We start from the raw sequence: 27,660 nt of genomic DNA, 5'->3' as shown, positions 1-27,660 counted from the left end.
AAAATGGCAACACTTGGGTCTCATTCATGAAAGAGACATATTCCTGATCTTAAGTCAACCTAGTCAATACTCAAGTATAGCCAAGGAAAGCTTACAAAAGAGAACTGTGTATTTATAGGGTGTGACAAAGAAAAGAGGAATGAACTCTGTTTCTGGGTCTAGACAGAGAACAGTTGTGATGGAGGAGATGCTTGAACTTAGACTTACATCATCAATAGGTTTTCCAGTAAAAATAATGGGGGAAGAGAATTAATTCTAAGCCCACATTAGCTCAGTGATTGGAGGTTGGATGTGTATGGGTGAAAACAACATAAATTCATATTAAAGAAGCTAATGTGGCCCTGCTGTTGAAGGACAAGGTGTATTATTCAAAAAAGTGTTACTTTTCAAAGTCGTATTTTTCAAACTATTAGATTGGACTAAACACAGATACTATTTGGGTAGATGGGTGGATAAGTAGGTAGATAGTTACATACATAGATACACAGATAGATGATTGATAGATACAAATTGAAGCAAAGTAGGAGATAATAGTTTATTAAATTTTTAAAGGATTAATCCTGGTTAGTTGGTGATCCTGTGACAAATGTTAATCTTCTCTGAAGTGGTACTGCCTCTTGGTGGCCATAAAGAAAAGTTACACGGAACAATTTTTCACAGCTTCTTAAAAGTTTGTGTTCAGAAATCCCTGGATCAGAGCACTGAAGTAAGTGACAGAATCTTCTCTAGCCAGTGACTAGCCATTCTCTAGCCATTCTCTAGCCATTTCTTCAGATGGAGGAGATTTTGCCTTTGTTGAGTTCCCCCCCTGAAAACCTTTGTGGCTCTTTACGGAGGTTTATCTCAGATGGATATGGAGGTCCTGGTTGTGGTGCCGGACCTATCAAAAGACAACAGGGCCCCTGAAATACTCATGATAGAATCTTACCTGCCCTAAGGTCTTTTCAGATGCAGAAATTGGCCCTCAGGCTGAGTCCCTGCTTGGGCTGTCCTTCCTCCCATAATACCAACATCAGATCAGGGAGATCCTGATACATATTGAAGAGAACATGTCCTTAAGTAAATTCTAATTTATATTTGCCAAAATATCATACAGTCATCTTTTTTTTCTTTCCCCAGTTAACCTCACAGTTGTGGTATTACTCTGCATTTCTCTGATGACTAATGATGTAGAAAGTTTGGCAAATTTTTTCCATAAAGATCCAAATAGTAAATATTTTTGGCTTTGTTGACCATTCAGTCTCTGTTGCAACTATGCAACTCTGCCATTGTAGCATGAAAGAAGCCAATGATAATACATAAACAAATGAGTATTGCTGTGTTCCAATAAAACTTTATTTGCAAACATAGGTGGCTGGCTGGATTTGGTTTGTGGGCTATATTTTGTTGACCTCTGATGCAGAATATCTTTTTAATGTGCTTATTGGTCATTCCTATATCTTTTATGAAAGGTCTGTTCAAATACTTTGCCCGTTTTCAGATTGGGCAATTTATCTTTTTTAAAATTTTTGTTTTATTTATTTACTCATGAGACACACACACACACACACAGAGAGAGAGAGAGAGAGAGAGAGAGAGGCAGAGACACAGGCAGAGGGAGAAGCAGGCTCCACACAGGGAGCCCAACATGGGACCCAATCCCGGGTCTCCAGGATCACACACCCTGGGCCGAAGGAAGGCTCCAAGCCCCTGAGGAGCCACCCAGGGATCCCTGGCAATTTATCCTTTATTGAGATTTTTTAAATAGTGTGTTTATGATTAAATGATGAATCGTATTGCTATGTGGGCACAATAATCACCCATAACTACACAGTCCACAACTGCTTTGAAAAATCTGACTTTGGAATCAGTGACTTAGTGAATGTACAGAGCAGCAAACATCATGATTCTGACCAGAATGAGCTGTAAAGAGAAATTCATTTTCCCATAATCATAAATGTTGATGATTTTATAAGTTCTGAGATCATGTCAACTACTGCTGAGGTTGAGTTTCAAACAAGAACAGGTGTCCTTGATGTTAGGTTTGTTGAAGATACAGGGAAAAATAGTAAAAATTTTTTTTTAAATTTTAATTGCCCGAGTCCAAATGTTTCACAAGAAAATATGCACTAACTGCAATCAAAGGACAAGGCAAACTGTGGTAGGATTTATGCTCTAGAGCTCCTCACAAAATCAGGCTGACAAAATGTCTGGAACACCATCCAAAATCTGACCCTTGATAGGCCTTTTCCCCTTTCCTTTTCAGGTGCACAAATCCTCATTTTAAGGTATGTCTCTAGGGAACAGGACTAAAGACAATGGGTATTTAAGTTGTTCATTATTTTCTTCTGGTGGAAAAATAACCATACTCTTCTAATTGTGATATCTTTAATAGATGTGATATACCTGATGTGGGAAGCAAAGACAAGAGAAAAAATGAAATTTCCTTACTTCCTACAGCCCACTGACAAGTCCTTGAAACAGTCAGAGAGATCTTCTGGGAGTTTAGTTGCCTCAATGTTAATACTTTGCTAAAAGCAGAAGGCAATCTTAGCCTGACCCCTAGGATCCTGTAAGTCTTCTTTAACATATAAAAACTCCCTTGGAAACTTCTTTTATCTCTAACCCTCAAGATACAATCATCCCTCAAGCATGCGACCCTACTATACACATCTAAAGGTTCTCAAGACTAAGGCTAATAATAGTAATAAATGACTTTTCCCCAACAATAGCTAGCTCCCTTAACGTCCCAGAAACCTTGCTTTCAAATTCCTTAGAGACTTGGGCTGTCCCTAACCCCTCCCAACTTGAAAATATATAATGGACCACTTCTTATGACCCCAGGGCAGTTCTTTCTGCCCACAGGTCCTGTCCCCATGCTTTACTAAGACCATCTTTTTGCATTGAAGATGTCACCAGAATTCTTTCTTGTAATCATTTCCTACCTCAAAACTACAGTTAGAATTTGTACAGATCAACACTAATGGTGTTTTCTGTTAGAGTCAGAAACTTAGAGATGAGCCTTAGTTTTCATTTACCTTGGATAACAGCTCTAAGCACAATTAGTGTTTGATTTGAGAAAAGATATGGTATTCCATAATCATTAATCCTCTCAGAATACATGGTTGTTTTATGATTATGATGTGCTTGATTAATTGTTTCTGGGGCCAGAGTTAGGCTAAAAGCAAGATAATGGCTTTCTTTCTCAATGGAGAAAATCAATGTATCTCAAAGAAAAGCTGACCTTTTGACTATTCTCGGGGTAGGTGTATTCTATGTGTTAGTAACATGAATAGGAGCCTGTAAATTCTAGAATGGCAGTGTGAGTAGATCTGAGGTAGTTTTGGAAGTTTGGTGAGGTGAGATCCAGAGTTTATGTCCAAGAAAGAATCTTGAGATGTCTTTGGTGCAAAAAGGTGGTTTTATTAAAGCACGGGGACAGGACCCATGGGCACAAAAAGCTGCTGCCCTAGAATTGTGAGGAGCAACTGATTATATAAACTTTGGGGTTGGGGAAAGTAAAAGTAAGAGAAGATCCAAAAGGATCGTCATAAGCTAAAGAAGATTCAGGATCCTGGACGCCTGGCTACTGTCAAACTAAGATTGTTTTTCCATCTAGTAAGGCATTAACATTAAGACAGTTGGGGGTTTCCTGGAGGAACACTATACTCTGCCTGTCTCAAATGTTTGTCAGTGGGCTGTAGGTTAGAAAGACATTTTTAATCTGTATTTCTTTCTTCCTTTGTTTCCTACATTAGGTCCATGGATACTGTCCCCAGCAAAACAATTATAACAGGTGAGAATTATTTTAAAAGTTAAAGTCTCTGGACATTGTTCTAAGAATATACAGCAAATAAAAAAGGGTATACAGCAAATAAAAACAAGTGTTTATTCAGGAAAATCTATTAAATCTCTAAGAACAGAAGGAGTCTGTGGCAATGAAGCCATGACCCACTCCTCATTCCCCACCCCAGCTCAGGATGATGGAAGCTCTATGCTGGGTGGGTGCAACTGAGAACACAGGTCTCCTTGTCCCCCCAGCTCCTAGTATAGGGCTACACTCTCAGGGATGACTAACAACACCTCTTATCTCCCCCAGCTTGTTGTTACAAAGGCTCCATTGCAAGCCAGAGGAGCCACAAAGTGGCTATTTTCACCCCCCTCACAGGGCGGAAGAGCTCTACCCCAGGCATGAACAGGTTGAGAATACTGGGTGCCTCTTGCACTCACCCCAGCTCACTCATAGAGTAGTGATTCCGTGCTGGGAAAGGCAAGCCAAGAAGACCAGAAGCTACTGCCCCACTCAGCACACTGCTCAGAAAGCAGGAGTATCACTCTGAGCAATGCAGACCACTGTCCCTTCTCACAGCTCGAGTAGTTGCACAGAGGTTATGCCCAGGGAGAGAAGCAGCTATAAGAATAGGGCTCTCCCGAGGATGTGGAGAAAAGGGAACCCTCTTACACTGGTGGTGGGAATGTGAACTGGTGCAGCCACTCTGGAAAACTGTGGAGGTTCCTCCAAGAGTTAAAAATAGACCTGCTCTACGACCCAGCAATTGCACTGCTGGGGATTTACCCCAAAGATTCAGATGCAATGAAACGCCGGGACACCTGCACCCCGATGTTTCTAGCAGCAATGTCCACAATAGCCAAACTGTGGAAGGAGTCTCGGTGTCCATCGAAAGATGAATGGATAAAGAAGCTGTGGCTTATGTATACAATGGAATATTCCTCAGCCATTAGAAACGACAAATACCCACCATTTGCTTCGAAGTGGTTGGAACTGGAAGGTATTATGCTGAGTGAAATGAGTCAATCGGAGAAGGACAAACATTATATGTTCTCATTCATTTGAGGAATATAAAAAATAATGAAAGGGAATAAAGGGGAAAGGAGAAAAAATAAGTGGGATATATCAGAAAGGGAGACAGAACATGAAAGACTTCTAACTCTGGAAAAGGAATTAGGGGTGGTGGAAGGGGAGGTGAGCTGGGAGTGGGGGTGACTGGGTGGCGGGCACTGAGGGGGACACTTGACTGGATGAGCACTGGGTGTTATTCTGTATGTTGGCAAATTGAACACCAATAAAAAATAAATTTATTATTAAAAAAAAAGAATAGGGCTCTCCCATAGAGAAGATTTCATCTGGAACAGAATATGGGGAACTTCAAGTTTAAGGGTACTTTTGAAAACAGTAGAGATTTTGGTAGTAAACAACTAGTAGAAGCAGGTGGCTCAAGAACAGCAGTAAGCTAAGTCATAAACTAGCTAGAAATTTAACAGGAAAGAGAAGTAGGAAGAATATTCCAGAGGTCAGAACAAGCCTCAGTGATAAATCTCAAAGACTACCTCTGCGAAGGGGCTTCGAGCAATTTCTACCCACTGGGGCATTGTTGAAGACCATGTAACAATCAGCCAATACTCAGTTGAGGCCAATGGCTAGGTGTGATACAAACAGGGGCAGAGGGCTTACAACAGATCAGGGAAAAGGACCACCAAAGAGTGTCTGGCTAAAACCAATGTCATACCTGGGTGTCTGGGTATATCCCCAAGACCTCCTGGGACCCATGTCAGAGGCTGCACACTGTGAGGAAAATTGGCTTAACTCAGAGTCAAGCCACCAAACAAATAAACAAGCAAATAACAAGTCCTAAAAGGGGTGGAGAATAGATATCAGACTTGCTATGATATTTATGGCCTGAATAATGGCCCCCAACAATATCAAGGTCCTAATATGTTTGATATCCGAATATGTGAATGAATACAGCAAAATGGACTTTGGATGTGTGATTAATGTAAGGATCTTCATATGAATTATCCTGGATTATCTGAGTAGGCCCTAAATATAGCTATGAGTGTCTTTATAAGAATGAAACAGGAGATTTGGCTCCAGAAGAGGAAAGAGATATGGTCGAAGCAGCAAGAGGCTGGAATGATTCAAGGGTCATGGGCGGGATCCCCAGGTGGCTCAGCGGTTTAGCGCCTGCCTTTGGCCCAGGGTGTGTTCCTGGAGTCCCGGGATCGAGTCCCACATCCGGCTCCCTGCATGGAGCCTGCTTCTCCCTCTGACTCTGCCTCTCTCTCTCTCTCTCTCTCTGTGTCTCTCATGAATAATAAATAAAATCTTAAAAAAAAAAAAAAAAAAAGAAAAGGTCATGGGCAAAGGAATCCAGGTGACCTCCAGAAGCTGGAAAAGGCGAGGAAATGGATTCTTCTCCAGAGCCTCTAGAAGGACTCAATCCTGCCAAGACCTTGACTAGACAGAGAAACTGGTTTCCTGACTTCTCGAGTCCAGAACTACAAAATAATAGATTTGTTTTGTGTTCGGTAACAAAGTTCGCATATGAACATTCAGCAAAACAACATTTTTTTGTTTAACACTTTTGTGTTTGCTTTGCAGCACTAGTGGGATGAGATGCAACTATTTACAATTGTCTGTTGGGACACTTTGTGCTGAGACAGACCTGAACCCTCAAGACACTCAGCTAAACCAGATCATTGCCTAGTGACATCTTTACGGGAATGATTTTTTTTCTCCTCTTTATGCCTTTCACTTTTTGCCCTTTTGGAGTCCAGCCTACTGTGGCTTAAATATTTATTTCAATTCTTTCTTCTTATTTGTTACTCTTCATGTTCCAAATTAGAGGTTTATAATGCAAAAAAGAGATACCAGGTTGAGAAGGGACGATAAGGACCAAAGTCCGAAATCTGCAGGACCAAGGAGGGGCTCCAACTCAACCAAGGAGTAGTAAGCCATTCAGTTGCTAGGTCGTGGCCTCCCGAGCTGCTGGTGGCTGGAGGAGGAGCCAAGCCCAGCTGAGAGTTTGTGCACCGGCAGCAGGTGTCTGCGGAGCAGTGTGGCTCCACCGCACAGAAGTAAATGGCTGAGTCTGTGGTCTGGGAAGAAAAAATGTACAATGAGCTGCGGCGCTCTTTAGTGACTGTCGTAGAGTTTAATCTTCCATTGTGCTTTGTCCCCGAAGGAATGTAAAACAGGTGGACGAGGTGGCCTCCAGGATCTTGGCGAAACCACTGCACGCTGGTCGCAGAGGTAGAAAAATTGCACTGCAGCGTGGGACTGGCTCCCTCCAGCACACTCTCAACGGGGGGCCTCTGCTCCACCTCCATGCCTGTCACACCTGATGAGAAACAGAGACCTGGTCACAGGGGATGGTCACTGTTACACCTCCAAAACCTGGAAAACGTCCACATAGCCCATAGATTATGAGAATAGAAAGTCTGCAAGACTGGTGAGCCCCTTCCCTCCCCATTTCTCCCCTTCCATCTATAATCCTGCAGTTGCTAAATCCTTTCAGATTCCCACGGGGGACAATCCCAACTCACAGCAAACTTGGATGCACAAAAGACCCAGCACAGTGACCAATAGCCTCTTCGTGATGCTTTGCTTTGCTGACCAGGACATTTTCACCACCACATATATTTAACTAAATCCTGGGGCGTGAGTGTCACAACTAGAATCTGGAACTGTTCCTGTTTCTGCCACCAATCAGCCTCACCCAACACACACTGCTCCAGTCCAGACCTCTGGGACATGAAGCCCCACCCTCTCGCCTCCACCCCACTGAGAAGGGGCTGGGTGGGGATATGACAAAGTATCAGTTACTCTGATACTTCAGAAATCTACTGCTAATCCTGGAAGTCACAGCGAGGGAGAAGGAAAGGGAAAGTGTTGTCCCGCCCCCTCCCACTGCCCCCTGCAAAGGGAACCAGGCTTCATCCAAGCTAATGGGGGAAGGGAGTCATAGAAAGAATTTCCACGTTTTAAAATCTGAAAAACGGGCAAGTATTCTGACAAAAAGATGTTTACTCACCTATGAATTAATTATATGAGAGTCATTCCGGTTGTGTCAAATAATATAAACATAAATGTTATATATTATATACTTAATGAGTTCCTGTTATTGGAATACGTGAAATATTTATGGCTTGATACTCTCCTGGAATTTCCAAGACTGGTGGTAAATATTATTATGGGAAATGAACCTAATAAGACTGTAAATTGTGAGGAAAAAATAGATCAATTTGGACATTATTTCTACATATTAACTTTGCCACATAAAATTTTATTTTCTAATTCTTGGCTGTAGTTTCCCGTGATTTACACTTGCAGTTCAGGGAATCTTTCTTCCAATTTCTCTATCTTCCTCTTTTCCTTCCACATTCCTCCTCAATGTGCTTCTACTTCCTCATATTCTCCTTTTTTCCCCCTTAGCTTCTCTGTCTTCCCTCTTTTTTAGTTTTCTAGTTATATGAAAGACACAGAAAGAATACTAAAAAAAGGGAGCATGTAATGATTTAGAAATAATTTTGAGTCTGTGAATGGAAGTTCCTATTTCCCCCAATCCAGAAAATTCTTAAGCAGTAAAAATGAAACAAGTCAGAAAAATCTGATTTCTTTTCTTAATATTTTATTTAAATTCAATTTGCCAACATATAGTATAAGAAAAAATCTGATTTCTGAACTTGGAAATTCTTCATCTTCCCTTTTGCTTTATAGGATTCTTTGTTTGATCTAGAAGTCTTTTTTGATGGAGGCAGATTAAGGTAACAATACAGACAAACGTGATAACAATGTAAATACAGATATACAGTACAGCTAGAAACCTCTAGTACTTGAATTGGGGAAGAAGGCAGAGCTACTAATTGACAGACATATTCAGCAAGAAGCATATTTCTTACATGATGATAATGATTTAGTTTTTCCTCACACCCAATTATTCTCCCTTCTTTACTACTTATTACTAGTACTATTCATAAGTAGATCTCAGCATAGTCCTGGTTTAAGAAAAGCCTATAGTGCCTCCCAATGGCTAGAACCCTAGGAAAGAAACACCTTTTACTCAGCAGGTCTACCTAGCTCAGCACAGCTGTCCTTGTCAGGGATCATACCTGTGGATTGACCTGAAACCACAGAAATGTCCACAAGGATGGAGAGTACCATGGATTGGTCCATGAATCGCCCACAGTGCCTTTTTATGACAATAAATGCTTTCATGTAATATATTTTTAGGTAATTATATGGAAACAGTCTATTTAATTCTTAGCTAGGAACTTAGAAAAAATGAAGCCTCTAACGTGATCCCCCTCCCCATGTGATTCAATATAGTCTAGTCAATGCATTCAAGTGTTCCAGAACTGGGAAAATACAAAAAGGAATTAGGCAGTAGACCTCCCTTCACAGAGCTTGTGATAATAGTGGGGGAGACAAGCATCTCTCTAAATGTAATAAGGCCTAGAGGATGCAGTATAAATATTACATGAACACCAAGACAGCAACAATTACTTTAAGCCTCTATTATAGGAGGCAGCTCAGTGGAGGATATAATACCGTATGCCTTCTATGCAGGTGACAAGAATGGAGAGTAACAAAAGCAAAGATGGGAGATCTTTGAAAGGTGATTGGTCAGATGAGCAAATATGGGGACAGGACCACTGATCACAAACACATACGCACACATGAATAAATGTATTAAAGCATTTGGGTGTCTGTCACTTGGATCTGGGCACAATATGTAACCTTATGTAACTACTAACACAGTTTAAACTCAAGGAAAAGGTTTATTCACATACTTTAACAGTTGCCTCTGAAACTACATTTGAATATCAGAAAAGTTTGTGAGCTGTGCTTCTGTAGACTTCGATTTGGAATTGGGCGGAGTTGAGGGAAAAGAAAAGAAAAACCAATTAACTAACCCAGTCATTTCTTTCAGATGGCATGGACGCGGTAGGCTGTACATAATGAAATATTATTTCCCGGGAGCGCGAAGGATCCATTTTATTGCTTCTATAGGTATTCATCTGTGGTTCTGAGGGTCGCTCCTATCAGCATGGGACTCACAACAGTTGCTCGTGATAGTTGAAACACTATGCAGAATTTAACAATACTACTTTAAACGATGCATATTTATTCTAGACTGTAACTGCCTAAAGGGTGGTGTTAGGGCAGCCCGGGTGGCTCAGCGGTTTAGCGCCGCCTTCAGCCCGGGGCCTGATCCTGGAGACCCGGTATCAAGTCCCATGTCAGGCTCCCTGCATGGAGCCTGCTTCTCCCTCTGCCTGTGTCTCTGCCTGTGTCTCTCCCTATGTGTCATGAATAAATAAATAAAATATTTTTTAAAAAAAGATTCAAAGTGGTGTTATTAATTTAGGTAATTAGATGGACATTGACATAAAAACTGTGAATAACTTTATTTGTATAAAAAACATCTATAACTAAGCTTACAATTTTTAAATAAAATTTCAATTTTAAACACATTTTACTAAAACTGTTGATTATTAATTATTTTGTTGTATTTTGCTTTTTCACTTGTAGATTATTTTAAAAGAAAAATAACTGATAACATATAAATATAATTTTAGTTTATGCTTCTGTCTCAAACTATAAATAACAAGAATCCTCTGCAGGTGGATTTGGAGATTCAAGGAATGGAAAATGAGGGCCTCCATATTTTTTATTGAGGTCAAGTGATCTGAAGACACTGAAGATCAGGTGGCTTGCTCAAAAATATTGCAAGTGTTTATTAATGGCACTGTAGAAAATGTGTAGGAGAAAAAAAGATGATGAAGCACCCACTAATTATTATTGGGCATTTAATGGGTATTAGAGAAATTGAATTAGAGGAGAGAAAAAGAGGGGAGCAGAAACCCGAATGTGTCTGATAAAGAAAGACTGGGCACTCATTGAAAAGCCAAAGATTCCACATGAAACGTCAGCATGACAATGTGTTTGATTTAGAGTGTCTATTACCAAGGACCACTGGATAAAGTAGGCAGTGTTCTGGGTGACAGGAACCGGGGAGGGCACTTGATGGGATAAGCACTGGGTGTTACACTGTATGTTGGCAAATCTAACTTCAATAATAAAAAAAAAGAAGGCAGTGTTCCCTTCGTTCTAAAGGTCATCTGTATACATCCTTAATATGTCAGCTTTAATTAGGTCCATTCTCAAATATTTTAGTCAAAGTGTTGAAGTTCTTTGACAAAAGAAGCCTCTCAGGATACTGGTAAAATGTTCTGGAGATAATGCAGATCGGCATAAGCAATTGCCCTGGGTTTCTGCAAAGCTATTCTCCAATTTGCCTTATGCCAACTCACATGGTCAACCCCAAACCATCTTAGCCCATAACTATTTATTTTTTTAAAGCTTTCATTTTCTTATTAAAGAGAAAGAGAGAGAGAGAGAGAGAGAGAGAGAGAGATAGGAGAGAGAGAGAGAGAGAGAACATGAGAGGAGGGGAATGGCAGAGGGAGAGGGAGAAGCTGACTATCTGCTGAGAAGGGAGCCCACAGTGGACTTGATCCCAGGACCCCAGGATTGTGACCTGAGCCTAAGACAGATGCTTAGTGGACTGAGTTATCCAGATGGCCCACTCATCACTATTTCAAATGATATGAGAGCAAGTAACTTCTCCAGCTTGTTGAAAATCCTATAGCTTTATTCCCTCTAGAATTGGGACTCTAGAGGATAAAAATGCTGCACTTCAAAAACCAGCAAATGCTGCACTTCTTGAGTTTGCAAAATGGAAAAACAAAACAAAACAAAAGGAAAAATTATCTAAGATGTCCATGGAAACTAAACACTTCCCAGGATTCTGTATTCTCTGCATTGTTTATCTTTACAGAACGTGTCGACTTCCTGAAAATAACTCAGGCTGAGACCCTGAGTCTTTTAAATTATAACGTCTCAGGAGGTTTGTGTGCAGCTCTCCGGTCAGTCCCAGACACTGTGTCACTCGCAGCACAGAAGTACTTGGCTGAGTCGCTCCAATGGGCTGAGGGTTTCTTCAGGTGGAAGGAGGTTTTACTAAATTCAGCCTTGAAACCTTTGATGCCTTGAACCACGGTATCCCCTGAAAAGTACCTGAGGAGAAGCTGGAGGCCTTGGTTGGGGTGCTGCACGTACCAGTAGAGATAGGGAGTTGCACCATAGGAATAGTTGCATCTCAGCTCCAGAGGGGATTCTTCAGGGACAGTGATGTGGGCATCAGGCTGGGTCACAGATTGGGCTCCGGTTCCTCCTGAAACATCAAGGCTGAGTCAGTGAACTCTGCTAAAAGAAAAAGTCTACATTCAGAGTCAACCCAGAACAATGTTTTATTTGTGGACAAGGGAGTGAAATAGAATGTTACTCACTTAGAAACAGAAGCACCCCAAGCGCTGCGATGAACATGAAGGTCATGGCCGAGCACTGAAAAAATAGTTTCTGGGAAATTTCTCACAAATAAAATAAATAAAATACAATGTGATGACTGGGTACTTGAATCCAGATTGCTCTGAGGTTGAGGAGGAATGATAGGGGATTTAGACTCCTTCTTCTTGGGGACTGTTAGGAAGAGATGCTCTCTGGGGAAATCTGTCTGACCCCAGTGTCTGAGATTCTTTACATGCCCTTGTCTAAAAATTGCCGCCAGAACACCTCTTTAAGCTGCAGAGTAAAACGGCTTTGGAGGGCGTATTCTGAGTCCCCGCCCCCCGCCCCCGCCCCCGCCCCGGAAAAGCCGGTTCCAATTTAGGCAACAGCGCCCTCTAGGGGCCAAACGAGCTAAGGACACATTCACGATTTTTGCGAACCTTCCCCACATATTCCTGACCCTTCTGTGGTTGAATTTCAAAGCGTTATGATTATGTACCCAGAGGGATCTATGTTTCATAGGCCCTGAAACTTATAAAATGGAGGCTTTTATTTTTTATTTTTTTACTTCAAGTTTTAATTTAAATTCTAATTATTTAACGTATATGGTAAGATTGTTTTCAGATATAGAATGTAGTGATTCATCATTTACATGTAACACCCATTGCTCATCATATAACATGTACTCTCCTTAATACTCATCATCCAAAATAGGAGCTTTCTAAAAGAACACAAAATTTTGAATCAAAATTGGATACAAAATAATTCTTTAGAATGAGAAATAAAATCACAATAAATTACAAATTTTATGAAACAAACACCACCAACATCATAAAATCTAAATATTACATATTTCATTATGTAATTTATGTAATGAATTTAATACGTAAGTTTATGTAACACTTTTATGTAATGTTTTTTAATTTATGTAGTACTTTTTGTTCTTTTGTTTTTTGGCTCCATACTTTTTAAATTTTCTCTTAATTTGACAATAAATTTGTAATACTTCCTCAATAGACAAAAGAAAGATAGTTCAGTCTTTACTCCTATCATGATTTACCACAAAAATTGTTTTATAATTCACAGGGGATTATGATAATGATACATACATTTTTAGGATTATAGTCAAATTTTGGAAAACATCTATTAAGTCACTGTGTACTATAAGATTTCATTACATTTCAAGTTTTCTTATGCTATAACAAATCCTAAATATTATGAAATGATGATATTCATCAACCAGTTTATTAAGTCTGTATTAGGTACCTATTGCTGTGTAGCAAATTGCTATGAGCTTTGTGACTTAGAACAATACCCATTTATTATCTCACAGTTTCTGTAGGTCAGAAGGCTGGGCACAGTTAAGCAAGAACTCACAAACCTACAATCAAAAAGTCAACTAAGACCACTGTCTTGTCTAAGGTGTGAGGATCCTCTTCCAAGCTCATGTGGTTGTTGGGACAATTCACTTCCTTGCATTTGTAGAACTCATGGCAGCTTGCTTCTTCAAGGCTAGTAGAAGAACCTCTCTGATTATAGACCAATATCCCTGATGAACATGGATGCAAAAATTCTCAACAAGATACTAGCCAATAGGATCCAACAGTACATTAAGAAAAGTATTCACCATGACCAAGTAGGATTTATTCCCGGGACACAAGGCTGGTTCAACACTTGTAAAACAATCAATGTGATTCATCATATCAGCAAGAGAAAAACCAAGAACCATATGATCCTCTCATTAGATGCAGAGAAAGCATTTGACAAAATACAGCATCCATTCCTGATCCAAACTCTTCAGGTTGTAGGGATAGAGGGAACATTCCTCAACATCTTAAAAACCATCTACGAAAAGCCCACAGCAAATATCATTCTCAATGGGGAAGCACTGGGAGCCTTTCCCCTAAGATCAGGAACAAGACAGGGATGTCCACTCTCACCACTGCTATTCAACATAGTACTGGAAGTCCTCGCCTCAGCAATCAGACAACAAAAAGACATTAAAGGCATTCCAATTGGCAAAGAAGTCAAACTCTCCCTCTTTGCAGATGACATGATACTCTACGTAGAAAACCCAAAAGCCTCCACCCCAAGATTGCTAGGACTCATACAGCAATTTGGCAGTGTGGCAGGATACAAAATCAATGCTCAGAAGTCAGTGGCATTTCTATACACTAACAATGAGACTGAAGAAAGAGAAATTAAGGAGTCAATCCCATTTACAATTGTACCCAAAAGCAGAAGATACCTAGGAATAAACCTAACTAAAGAGGTAAAGGATCTGTACCCTAAAAACTATAGAACACTTCTGAAACAAATTGAGGAAGACACAAAGAGATGGAAAAATATTCCATGCTCATGGATTGGCTGAATTAATATTGTGAAAATGTCAATGTTACCCAGGGCAATTTACACGTTTAATGCAATCCCTTCAAAATACCATGGGCTTTCTTCAGAGAGTTAGAACAAATTATTTTAAGATTTGTGTGGAATCAGAAAAGACTCCGAATAGCCAGGGGAATTTTAAAAAAGAAAACCATAGCTGGGAGCATCACAATGCCAGATTTCAGGTTGTACTACAAAGCTGTGGTCATCAAGACAGTGTGGTACTGGCACAAAAACAGACACATAGATCAATGGAACAGAATAGAGAATCCAGAAGTGGACCCTCAACTTTATGGTCAACTAATATTCGACAAAGAAGGAAAGACTATCCATCGGAAGAAAGTCTCTTCAATAAATGGTGCTGGGAAAATTGGACATCCACATGCAGAAGAATGAAACTAGACCACTCTCTTGCACCATACACAAAGATAAACTCAAAATGGATGAAAGATCTAAATGTAAGACAAGATTCCATCAAAATCCTAGAGGAGAACACAGGCAACACCCTTTTTGAAGTTGGCCACAGTAACTTCTTGCAAGATAAGTCCACGAAGGCAAAAGAAACAAAAGCAAAAATGAACTCTTGGGACTTCATCAAGATAAGAAGCTTTTGCACAGCAAAGGATACAGTCAACAAAACTCAAAGACAACCTACAGAATGGGAGAAGATATTTGCAAATGACCTATCAATAAAGGGCTACTATCCAAGATCTATAAAGAACTTATTGAACTCAACAGCAAAGAAACAAACAATCCAATCATGAAATGGGCAAAAGACACGAAGAGAAATCTCACAGAGGAAGACATGGACATGGCTAACACGCACATGAGAAAATGCTCCGCATCACTGGCCATCAGGGAATCAAAACCACAATGAGATCCCACCTCACCCCAGTGAGAATGGGGAAAATTAACAAGGCAGGAAACCACAAATGTTGGAGAGGATGTGGAGAAAGGGGAACCCTCTTGCACTGTTGGTGGGAATGTGAACTGGTGCAGCCACGCTGGAAAACTGTGTGGAGGTTCCTCAAGGAGTTAAAAATAGACCTGCCCTACGACCCAGCAATTGCACTGTTGGGGATTTACCCCAAAGATACAGATGCAATGAAACGCCGGGACACCTGCACCCCGATGTTTCTAGCAGCAATGTCCACAATAGCCAAACTGTGGAAGGAGCCTCGTTGTCCATCAAAAGATGAATGGATAAAGAAGATGTGGTTTATGTATACAATGGAATATTCCTCAGCCATTAGAAATGACAAATACCCACCATTTGCTTCCACGTGGATGGAACTGGAGGGTATTATGCTGAGTGAAATGAGTCAATCGGAGAAGGACAAACATTATATGGTCTCATTCATTTGGGCAATATAAATAATAGTGAAAGGGAATAGAAGGGAAAGGAGAGGAAATGGGTAGGGAATATCAGAAAGGGAGACAGAACATGAAGACTCCTAACTCTGGAAAAGGAACTAGCGGTGGTGGAAGGGGAAGAGGGCTGGGTGTGGGGGTGACTGGGTGACGGGCACTGAGGGGGCACTTGACAGGATGAGCACTGGGTGTTATTCTGTATGTTGGTAAATTGAACACCAATAAAAAATAAACTTATTATTTAAAAAATTAAATTAAATTAAATTAAATTAAATTAAATTAAATTAAATTAAATTAAACAACAACAAAAAGAACCTCTCTGATCTCAGGAAAAGCCTAAGCCCTCTTGGAAGGAGCACACCTGATTAGGTCAGGCCCTCCAAAGATAATATCTCCCTCTTGATAAACTCAAAATGAAACTGATTAGAGGCTTTAGTTACATCTGCAAAATCTCTTTACCTTTTCCGAATATCATAACTTAGTTGCAGAAGTGGCATCCATCATACTCTAGGTCCTGCCCACACTCAAGGGGGGGAGACTGTACAGGGCATATACAGCAGAGGGCAGACATTTTAGGTATCATCTTGGAATTTGCCTACCACAGTTGTTAATGTCTTCATTGTACCATATAATGAGTTTTACATTATCCCCATAAATGTAAAGTTGTGATCAACCAGCAATAAATTAATAAGAATCTTAATAGATACAATTGAACAAGGTCATATTATACCAAAGGGATACATAAGCACAGGCATCCTCTGGCAAAAAGTAAGGAATCAAGTTTACATAGAGTGGAGTGCACAGATATAGTAACAGGAGGCAGTAAAACTATAAAAGTGGATTGGAACCAGCTAGAAAGGTAGGATATAATTTTAAATACTGGAAAGTTGCTAATAATAGACCATCAGGCTTTTAAAGAAACAGACTTATTAATGGACCATTAACAGAACAGCAATATAGTGTAATATAAGATAATTAATAATAGTGTCAAAAGAAATTTTCTTTGAAACTTGTCTCTGACATTTAATCTGTAAGATCTTGCTAGCAAACACTTAAAAATATACTGTTAAGACCATGAGCCACACACTAAAGACTATTTAGCCCCACTAAATCCCGATTAAATGTATCCTTAATTCCAATTCACCTTATCCAGTTCCAAGTATGCTTGTGGCCACTTTACCAGGACCTGTCTAGAGTAGACTTGCAATGAGAGGAAAGCAAGAGTCTTAACTGACTGTGGTTATAATATCTTATTTTTTGAAAAGTTTGCAAAATATATGACCAAATGAGTGCATGGACCCTTTCCAGGGTCTTGGAAAGAACCAAGTACAGGGCTCTGAAGTTTAAACTTGATTAACCTCACATTTACTCTGCCTCCAATCACAAAAACAATTGTTTAGGAATTATTTGTCAGCTATATACTATATAAAGGTATCTTAATATCTTAATATAACAATTTTATTTTTCATTTGAATATGAATAAATCTAGCTTCAGAGAAGCTAAGTCAAATTATACAAGATCACAGTATTTTTACATGGTAGAGCAGGAATTATAATCTAGATCTAAATGCAGAGTCCGGTCTTATCTCTAGTCTACTCAGGCTAACTGAAAGGCTAATTGAAGCCATATGAGTAGATAGGAATTTCCAAAGTACAGAGAAAAAGAGTGCCTGCAGCAGGAGGAATGCTCACAATGTGGCATACTCAAAGATTATTAGTATAAAAGAACACTGCAAAAGATCTCCCAGATCTTGAATCTTTAAATAGGAAAGCAGAGTGCCAGAGAGAGGAAAGGTTTCAAAAAGGGAAAGAGTGGCTAACACTGCAGGAAGCGGCTCCTCTAAATGTGATCTGTAGGTAATAGCATCAGCATTACTGGGGGCTACACTGAAATGCACCGTCTCAGACACAACCCAGACTTCCCAAATCAAAATTTACATTTTAGTAAGATTCATGTGCACCTTAAAATTTGAGAAACAGTCACCCAGTATTTTAATGCAACTTAAAAATAGCTTTTGGATTTAACAATGAAGAGGTCATTGATGACTTCTGAGAAAAGAGATTTTAAGAAGAGTTGGGACAAAAGCCAAAATGCATGAAGGTGTGGAGTGAAAGACAGATGACAAGATGGAAGAAGTTATGACTTGAGCTATAGTAAAGGGACAGAGAGGCAAGAAATGGATTGGTGACAGGAGAGGCATGAATGTGTCGGGGCGGGGGGTAGTGTTAGATTATGTTTTTTAAGATGAGAAAGCTTGAATATTTTATTTTTTAAAATATTTTATTTATTTATTCATGAGAGATGCAGATAGAGAGAGAGAGAGAGACAGAGAGAGAGAGGCAGAGACACAGGCAGAGGGAGAAGCAGGCTCTATGCAGGGAGCCCGATGTGGGCCCTAGGCCGAAGGCAGGTGCTAAACCGCTGAGCCACCCAGGGATCCCCAAGCTTGAATATTTTAAATGATGAAAGGGAATCAGTGGCAAAAAAAAAAAAAAAATAAGACTATAGAGCTTGGGTAATCAGTGAGCTGAGAAGCCCAAGAAGTGAACCAGAATGGTATGGATGAAGAGTTTGGGCATAGGATACTGTTGAAAAGTAAGAGGGGTACTGTTTATATTATTATGGGAGAGAAGATAAATTATATGTTTAAAAGCAGCAGCAAAGTTTTAGTTGGGATGCAGAAAGTTGAGACAATTCACTTAATGATATCGTGTCTTCATCATTATGTACCATGACTAATCAAAAAGTGATACATATATCAATTTGGTAGAGTTTCAAAGGAGATATTGTAGAATATGGAATGATAGCAGATTACATAAACATAAAATATTTTCATGTACCATTTCACGTACAACTGATGTTAAAAATCATGACTGTATAGGGGCGACTGAGTGGCTCAGTGGTTAAGTGTCTGCCTTTGGTTCAGGTCCTGATCCCGGTGTCCTGGGATTGAGTTCTGCATCAGGCTCCCTGCAGGGAGTCTGCTTCTTCCTCTCCCTATGTCTCTGCCTCTCTCTCTATGTCTCTCATGAATAAACGAATAAAATTTTAAAAAAACCCATGACTATATGGAGACAACCTTCGGTATAGCTATGTGATTTTTACCAGCTATGCTCATCAGTCAAGCAATATGACTAAGAAGGAAGATTGGTCCAGAAGGGGAATTTACCAGATGTGTTGTGATGATTAATTTTGTGTCAACTTCACTGGCCTGAGAGATGCCCAGAAAGCTGGTAAAACATTCTTTCTGCATATGTCTGTGAGGGTGTTTCCAGGAGAGATTAGCATTTGATTGAGTAGAATGAACAGAGATCTGCTCTCACTGGTTTGGGCATGTATTGTCCAGTCCACTGGAGGTCTGACTGAAACAAAAAGGTAGAGGAAGAGCAAACTCTCTCTCTCTTACCCCTTCTCTCTCTTCATAAGCTAGAACATTAATCTTTTTTTGCTCTCAGGCAATGGAGCTCCAGATTCTCAGGTCTTTAGACATGGGCTGAATTATGCCACTGGCTTTCCTGGTTCTCCAGCTTTCAGATGGTTGACTGTGGGACCTCTTGGCCTCTTTAATGGGTGAGCCAATTCCTATAATAAATCTGCTTTTATATATATCTATATGTATCCTATTAATTTTATTTCTCTGAAGAACCACGACTAATAGAAGTGTCATAGGATAACAAATGGACAAAGTGAGATAAGAATATGATCATGAAGCAGTTGAAGAAATGCATCATGGAGAATGCTGGATGGGAAGGAAGAGAAGATAGATGATGACACAGAAGACAGGAATGAGCTGGAGTGGAGGATCAGAGGTTATTAAAGAACAGATTTGGTGAGAGTAACTAAAAGAGAGAAATCAAAACAGAAGATTGTCATTGGAGAAACTAAGGCTTTTGAGATGGAAAAATTCTGGTCAATGACTAGTGCCATGGCTAGCTTATTTAACATCTGGATGAAATAAAGTTTAAGACTCTACTATACAAAAAAATTTTCATAATTACCATGGTATATTAAGGAGAAAACTAATTTTCTTGAAGCTTTCTTTAGTTTTAATGTAAATAATTAATAATTTAATAAAGATGATATTTCAACTTTTAAAATAGTACTCAAATTCAACAGATGATTTATTTGTGACTTAAATTTGCATTTAAAAATTATCCCTTATAGTGTTCACTCCCTGTTTTATATTTTAAATACAAACAGAAACTACAAATGACCTCAGAGAATAACAAAATTGAATAATTCAATACTATTTTTCTCTCCACAATCATTGTACTATTATTGTTTGTTTCATATCCATTTAAATGCAGAACTATGTAATGCCATAAGGTTTAGAACTATAAACTGCAGGAAAAGCACGCTTAAACAATTACACAATGCTATGAACTTGTTTTGAAAATTAAATGCATGAACTTTCACTACTGAGAATATGGCATAAATGTACTTTTCTCTAAGTCTTATATGATTAAAATCCCTGGATACTATGTATAAAACAAAAATATGTTGAGAGAAGAAGTCAGACCAGCTAGGGACTTTGAGACCTGAGAAAGAACAACGTGGTGAGTTTCCTGGGTTTTCTTTTTGTCTCATTCCAGATTTGGAGCTGAAGAAGCTGATAATCAGTAAATACTCACAGGCTCAATCAAGAAGCCCTGCACTGCTCGCTTGCTCTCTCTCTCGCTCACACACACACAAGTGCGTGCACACATGCACCCACTCTCCTATCTTGAGAGTATACTTCTCACTTTAATAAACTTCCCTGCTTTAGGTTGCTGGGTGGCTCAGTCAGCTAAGTGGCTTTTTTCCACTCAGGTCATGATCCTGGGGTACTGGGATCCAGTCCCATTTAAGGCGGGGGGCACAGGGAGCAGTCCCTGCTCAGCAGAGAGTCTGTTTCTTCCTCTCCCTCTGCCCCTCCCCTTGTTCATGTTCTCTCTCTCAAACGTAAATAAAACCTAAAAAAAAAAAAAAAAAAAAAAAGGTCCTCAAAGTAGATCTCATTCTTGAACCAATCACTGGCTACATGGAATTGTGCTAATTATCAAGACTTGAGCCACAAGCCTCCACCTACACCAGGAACTGTATCTGGATCCAGTTGTCAATACTGTTGCACATTAGAATCTGGAACAACTGAAAGAAAAAAAAGAAACACAATGCTTCAGGATTTAGGAGTTACCTAAGGAGGCTTGATTTAATTGCCTGAGATACACCCAGGTATCAATGCCTTTTTAAGCCCCAAGGTTGTTCCAATGGGCTCACAAGGTTGAGAATCCTGGTCTTCTGGTCAAGAGGGATTCACTTCACCAATCAGCCTGGACTCCATCAGTAGACCCAAAATTAGAACCTCACCTAAACCATGTATACTAAAAGTGGAAGAGGAGTTATGCCTCAACACAAATATGAGGCATATTTACCAAAACTAACTAACTAACTAACTAACTAACTAACTAACTAACTAACTAACTAAAGCAGGGATAGATCCAGCTGGTAAAACAGAAGTCTTCTACTATATAGGCCAGACATCTTATCTTTATGCTTACTGCCAATGTTTCTATTGCAAACCTTGCCAAATTCTTAACACCCTAAAGGGAACATCATGGTTCTTTCAGGTGAAAAGGTCTGAATATTATAGAGAATATTGCTTTTAAATGAACCTTCAAAAGTGCCTACTTTCTTTCGTTAAAGGACTAGAAAAGGATCTTTTTTAGCAAGACAGAAAATGTTTAGACAATACCCATTGTATTTCAGTCAAACATCACAGAAAAACTGTGAGCCCATACACATTAGCATAATCAGATACCAAGTGGGGAGCCTAGACTTTGCTCTGCAAACATAAAGAGGGACTTTTAGTATCTCTACTGATGTAGTGTCAGAGATGGACAAATAGATAATGGGAACTTTAATTCTTGCCTTTCTGTAAGGAGCTTTACTCTGCTCCTTAGGTGTGAGCAGAGATTCCATGAGGAGCCTGGACTTCCATCATCACCAGGAGCAATGAAGTGATTTTCCCCTTCCTTGTGGGAGTGGTCTAGTAGAGACCTGGTTCAGGCTAGGACTTTCACCATTGCCCAATAGTAACAAGGCCATCCTCATCACAATGTCCGTGGACACCATGTGGGGAGCTGGAAGTTCAACCCCTACCTAGTAGTAATGAGGTGCACTGTCTTTCTTGGGTGCCAAGAAGGCTGAGTGATGAACTTGAATTTCTATTTCCACCTGGCAATAATGAGGTAGCACCTCCTTTTCCCCCAACAGAATTATGTCAGAAAAATGCATCTGAAGCAAAAGGTTTAAATAAGCTCCACAATCTCTCAACATAATACGCAAAATACCCTGGTTGCAAATAAAAATCACTCATCATAGAAGGAACAAGGAAAATTTCACCTTGAATGAGAAAATGCAACCAACACCTAGCTGACACAGATGTTAGAAGAACTCTGACAAGAGTTTTAAAACAGTCATCCTAAAAAGTGCTTCAACAAGCAACTATAAACATGTTCAAAATAAAATTTAAAAAAAAAGAAAGACTCAGCAAAGAAATATAAGGAGAAAATCATGGAAGTTTTAGAACTGAAAATAAAAAGCAAAATAAAAAACTCAGCAGATGAGCACAGCAGCAAAATGGATGGGTCAGAGGAAAGAATCAATGAACAAGAAGGCAAAACCATAGAAACTGCCCATTTGAGCAAGAGAAAAACAGACTGAAAAAAGTGATCAGAGCCTCAGAGATGAAAAGGACTAGGGCAAAAAGTCAAATATCTGAATTATTAGAATCCCAGGAAGACAGAAAAGAGAGACTAATGCCGAAAAAGTGTCAAGGAACTAATGGCTGAAAACTTACAAATATATAAAGAGACATAAACCTACAGATTCAAGATGCTAAAGCACAGTAATCAGAAGAGAAAGAAAAGAAGAAAGAAAGAAAGAAAGAAAGAAAGAAAGAAAGAAAGAAAGAAAGAAAGAAAGAAAGAAATTTTGAAAGCAGCTAGAGGAAAATGACACCTTACCCAACCAAGAGCAGTGGATTTCTCAACAGAAACCCAGGAAGCCAGAAGAAAGTAACTCAATATTTTTCAATTGCTGAAAGAGAAGAGCTGTCAATACAGAACAGAAAAAAAATAATAAAAGAGGAAATCTTGAAATATCAAGAAGAAAGAAAGAATACAGTAAACAAAAAGACCATATCTTGAGCCATAAAGCAAACCTCAACAAATATTATGTAAAAGAATTAAAATCATAAGAGCCAGAAAATCAGCAAGGATATAGAAAAATTCAACACCACAAACCAGCAGAATCTAATAGCTAACTCTATCCATCAACACTCTACACAAAGAAAGCAGAACACACATTGGTTTCAAGTGCCTATGAAATACATACCAAGAAAGACCATATCTTGAGCCATAAAGCAAACCTCAACAAATATTATATAAAATAATTAAAATCATAAGAGCACCTGGGTGGCTCAGTGTTGAGGGTCTGCATTTGCCTCAAGTTGTGATCCTGGGATCGTGGGATAGAGTCCCGCATCAGATTCCCTGCAGGGAGCCTGCTTCTACCCCTGCCTATGTCTCTGCCTCTCTCGAATAAATAAATAAAATCTTTTAAAACAAAGAATTAAAATCATAAAGTGTGTTCTCTGATTACAATAGAATAAAACTATAAATAAGTAACAAAAAGATAACAGGAGAATCTCCAAATATGTAACAACTAAATAACACACTTTTAAGCTAAGGGTCACAAATATGTAACAACTAAATAACACACTTTTAAGCTAAGGGTCACAATGTCTCAAAGGAAATCAAATATATATTAAACTGAATGGAAATGAAAATACAATATATCAAAATTTGTGGGACACAGCCAAAGTAGTGCTGACAGGGAAATTTATAGCACTAGACACAAATATTAGGAAAGAATAAAATTCTCAGATCAATTATCTAAGTGCTCACCTCAAAAACCCAGAAAAGGAAGAGAAAAATCAATCCAAAACAAGTGTAAGGAGGGAAATAATAAAGGCATAAATCAATGAAATTTAAAATGGAAAAGCAGTAGAGAAAACCAGTAAAAGAGCTGGTTCTCTAAAAAGATTGGTAAAACTGACAAACTTCTAGCAAAACAAAGAAAAAATGGAGAACATGTAGCAGGCTAACTATAAGTAGGGCATCCTATGTGAGTGGGTAGTGGTGAATATCTGCCTTTCTCCAGTTGGTCCTGAGTTGCATGGACCTCCAAAAGAGTATGCTAAGTGAAAGAAGCCATACACAAAAGGCTTTATGATTCCATTTATATGAAATGAACGGAATGGATAAACCCAGAGCGACAAAGCAGGTTACCATGGGTTGAGGGGAGGCGAGAACAGTGAGTAATTGCTTGATGGGTATGTGGTTTCCTTTCTGGGTGATGACGAGGTTTTGAAACTAGGTGGAAGTGGTGGCTGCACCACACTGTGAATGTATGAGATGGCACGTAACTGTTCATTTTAAAAGAGTGAATTGTATGGCATGTGAATTAATCCCAATAAAGCTGTTATGTAAATTGAAGTTGATAAATATCTAAAGGTCAAATTTAACTTAAGATATATATGTGTATATAAATGTATACATGTATATGTATGTGTACATACACATAGATGAGCTTTTGCTATCTGGGGAAAGAGTCAATTTAGACAACCCCTCGATGGAAAAAGCTTCCTGAGCTTCAGGATAGGACACGTGGTTGGAACCCCAGCTGCAGAGTATGAGTATTGGAGAGAGGTGACTTTCATGCACTGTGCCTTACTGCACAGAGATAGGTGGCCGAGTCGCTGGGCTGAGAAGCTGCAATGTATAAAGTGCTCTGTCTTGATGACATATCCAACCAGACTTTAATTCTTCCACTTGTTTGTTCTTTTTGATTTGACTGCATTAACAACAGGAGTGTGAGCCCTTTCCCTGGGTCCTGCCTAAACCACTGAAGGGAATAAAGGGCACTATCTGTGAAATTGCAGCTGAGAACCACGCTGTCCCGCTCATGGACGCTCAGAGCTTCAGGACTCTGCTTCACCTCCTGTTTACTGCTCGCCCCTGTTCAGAGAGAGAACACAGACAGAGGGCTGGTTAGCGGCTGACTCTTCTTTGGAAATGCCTTCTGATTTTGCTTTCTCAATCTGCCCCCCAAAATCACACTGGTTCGACTCCCTTTCTATCTCTTCCCCGAGGAGAAACGCCCTAGGGTCTATCTATTCTTTGCCCATTTCCAAATCCCTTTAACTCACAGTCAAGTTGCAACCAAAGGATGAGCAAGCCCAGGGATTTGTCCATTGTGTCTGACACCTAGAGTCACTAAGAACTTGTTCTTGTCTCTGTAATATTGACAAGGGCTCACAAGATGAAGAACCTACTTCGTCACTTCTTTTGTTCAAACGTCTACAGGAAACAGCCGTCAGCCGAGCCAATCAGAGAAAGATCACACACCGAGACACGCCCGCAGGCGCGCGCGCACACACACACACACACACACACACACACACACACACACACACGAACGCAACCCGCACCCCCCATACTGATCTGCAAAGAGCAGGAGGTAGAAATGGAAACACTGCCATCTGAGGACCCACCCCAGCATTGCCAGAGAAATTTTCTCTCTCCTCCTCCTCCTAAATGACAAGCTTTAAATACCAAATATGTAAACTGCAAAATATCCATGCATAGAGGAAAATGTAGAGTACAAATGCTTATATCAGAAAAGAAATCTAAGTTTTTACTATCCACCTGCAATAGCTTTCTTTAGGTTCCTATAACTGCTCCCCCCTCTTGCTACTTCAGCCCTGAAGTGCTGGCTTCCCTCAACTTACACCTTCTTGAAAAGTCCCTTTATGTCTTTTCTCACCCATTAGAGTGCAAAGTGTTAAGAATGATAAATAATATTAATATTTTTTTGTGTGTGATGATATCAAAAATGGGTACTCCGTTCTGATGGCTGAACAGTCAACTTATAAAGCTTATTTACATATTATTGGATACCAGAAATTCCACCTGGTTTGGAATATTTCTTAAGAAATACCCTTATAAAAAGGTGTATAAAATTGAATGCAGCAGTAAAAAAGTAGAAAAAATTAAATATCCTTCAATACAAATACTCAGTACATTATAGTAGATCTATATTAGGTTGAACTATACATTAGTGAAAAGGAATTAGGTTTAAATTTTCTGACTTGCAGAGAATTCTCTGACATTCAATCAAATCACAGTACATCTAAGTATGATTCCATTTATGCTTTTAGACAATACATAAATGGGGTGCCTGGGTGGCTCAGTTAGTTAATCATCTAACTTTGTTTTTTGTTTGTTTCTTTGTTTGTTTGTTTTATTGGAGTTCATTTGCCAACATATAGCATAATGCCCAGTGCTCATTCCATCAAGTGCCTCCCTCAGTGCCCATCACCCAGTCAGCCCTACCTCTCCCCCATCTCCCCTTCCACCACCCTTTGTTTGTTTCCCAGAGTTAGGTGTCTCTCATGTTCTGTCTCCCTTTCTGATATTCCCCACTCATTTTCTCTCCTTTCCCTTTTATTCCCTTTCACTATTTTTTATATTCCCCAAATGAATGAGACCATATAATGTTTGTCCTTCTCCGATTGACTTACTTCACTCAGCATAATACCCTCCAGTTCCATCCACGTTGAAGCAAATGGTGGGTATTTGTCATTTCTAATGGCTGAGGAATATTCCATTGTATACATAGACCACATCTTCTTTATCCATTCATCTTTCGATGGACACCGGGGCTTCTTCCACAGTTTGGCTATTGTGGACATTGCTGCTATAAACATCGGGGTGCAGGTGTCCCGGCGTTTCACTGCATCTGTATCTTTGGGGTAAATCCCCAGCAGTGCAATTGCTGGGTCCTAGGGCAGGTCTACTTTTAACTCCTTGAGGAACCTCCACACAGTTTTCCAGAGTGGCTGCACCAGTTCACATTCCCACCAGCATTGCACGAGGGTTCCCCTTTCTCCTCATCCTCTCCAACATTTGTGGTTTCCTGCCTTGTTAATTTTCCCCATTATCACTGGTGTGAGGTGGTATCTCATTGTGGATTTGATTTGTGTTTCCCTGATGGCAAGTGATGCAGAGCATTTTCTCATGTGCGTGTTGGCCATGTCCATGTCTTCCTCTGTGAGATTTCTGTTCATGTCTTTTGCCCATTTCATGATTGGATTGTTTGTTTCTTTGCTGTTGAGTTTAATAAGTTCTTTATAGATCTTGGAAACTAGCCCTTTATCTGATATGTCATTTGCAAATATCTTCTCCCATTCTGTAGGTTGTCTTTTAGTTTTGTTGACTGTATCCTTTGCTGTGCAAAAGCTTCTTATCTTGATGAAGTCCCAAGAGTTCATTTTGCTTTTGTTTCTTTTGCCTTCGTGGACTTATCTTGCAAGAAGTTACTGTGGCCAGCTTCAAAAAGGGTGTTGCCTGTGTTCTCCTCTAGGATTTTGATGGAATCTTGTCTCACATTTAGATCTTTCATCCATTTTGAGTTTATCTTTGTGTATGGTGTAAGAGAGTGGTCTAGTTTCATTCTTCTGCATGTGGATGTCCAATTTTCCCAGCACCTTTTATTGAAGAGACTGTCTTTTTCCAGTGGATAGTCTTTCCTGCTTTTTGAATCTTAGTTGACCATAAAGTTGAGGGTCCACTTCTGGATTCTCTATTCTGTTCCACTGATCTATGTGTCTGTTTTTGTGCCAGTACCACACTGTCTTGACCACAGCTTTGTAGTACAACCTGAAATCTGG

General features: G+C 39.6%; 1 protein-coding gene and 1 gene segment (V, D, J or C); both read right to left on the bottom strand.

Annotated features, from left to right (window-relative positions):
• The window catches only part of LOC112909605 (T cell receptor alpha chain MC.7.G5-like), a 531,968-nt gene that overhangs the window by 429,444 nt on the left and 74,864 nt on the right, over positions 1–27,660 (bottom strand). The window lies entirely within an intron of this gene.
• Positions 9,539–12,395, bottom strand: LOC112909603 (T cell receptor alpha variable 8-3-like). The segment is given in 2 exon segments: positions 9,539–12,017; positions 12,133–12,395. Coding segments are annotated over 2 exon segments (390 nt in total).

Source organism: Vulpes vulpes, chromosome 6, assembly GCF_048418805.1.
Source record: "Vulpes vulpes isolate BD-2025 chromosome 6, VulVul3, whole genome shotgun sequence".
Classification (NCBI taxonomy): Eukaryota; Metazoa; Chordata; class Mammalia; order Carnivora; family Canidae; genus Vulpes; species Vulpes vulpes.
This window is presented reverse-complemented; position numbering and strand designations above follow the sequence as displayed.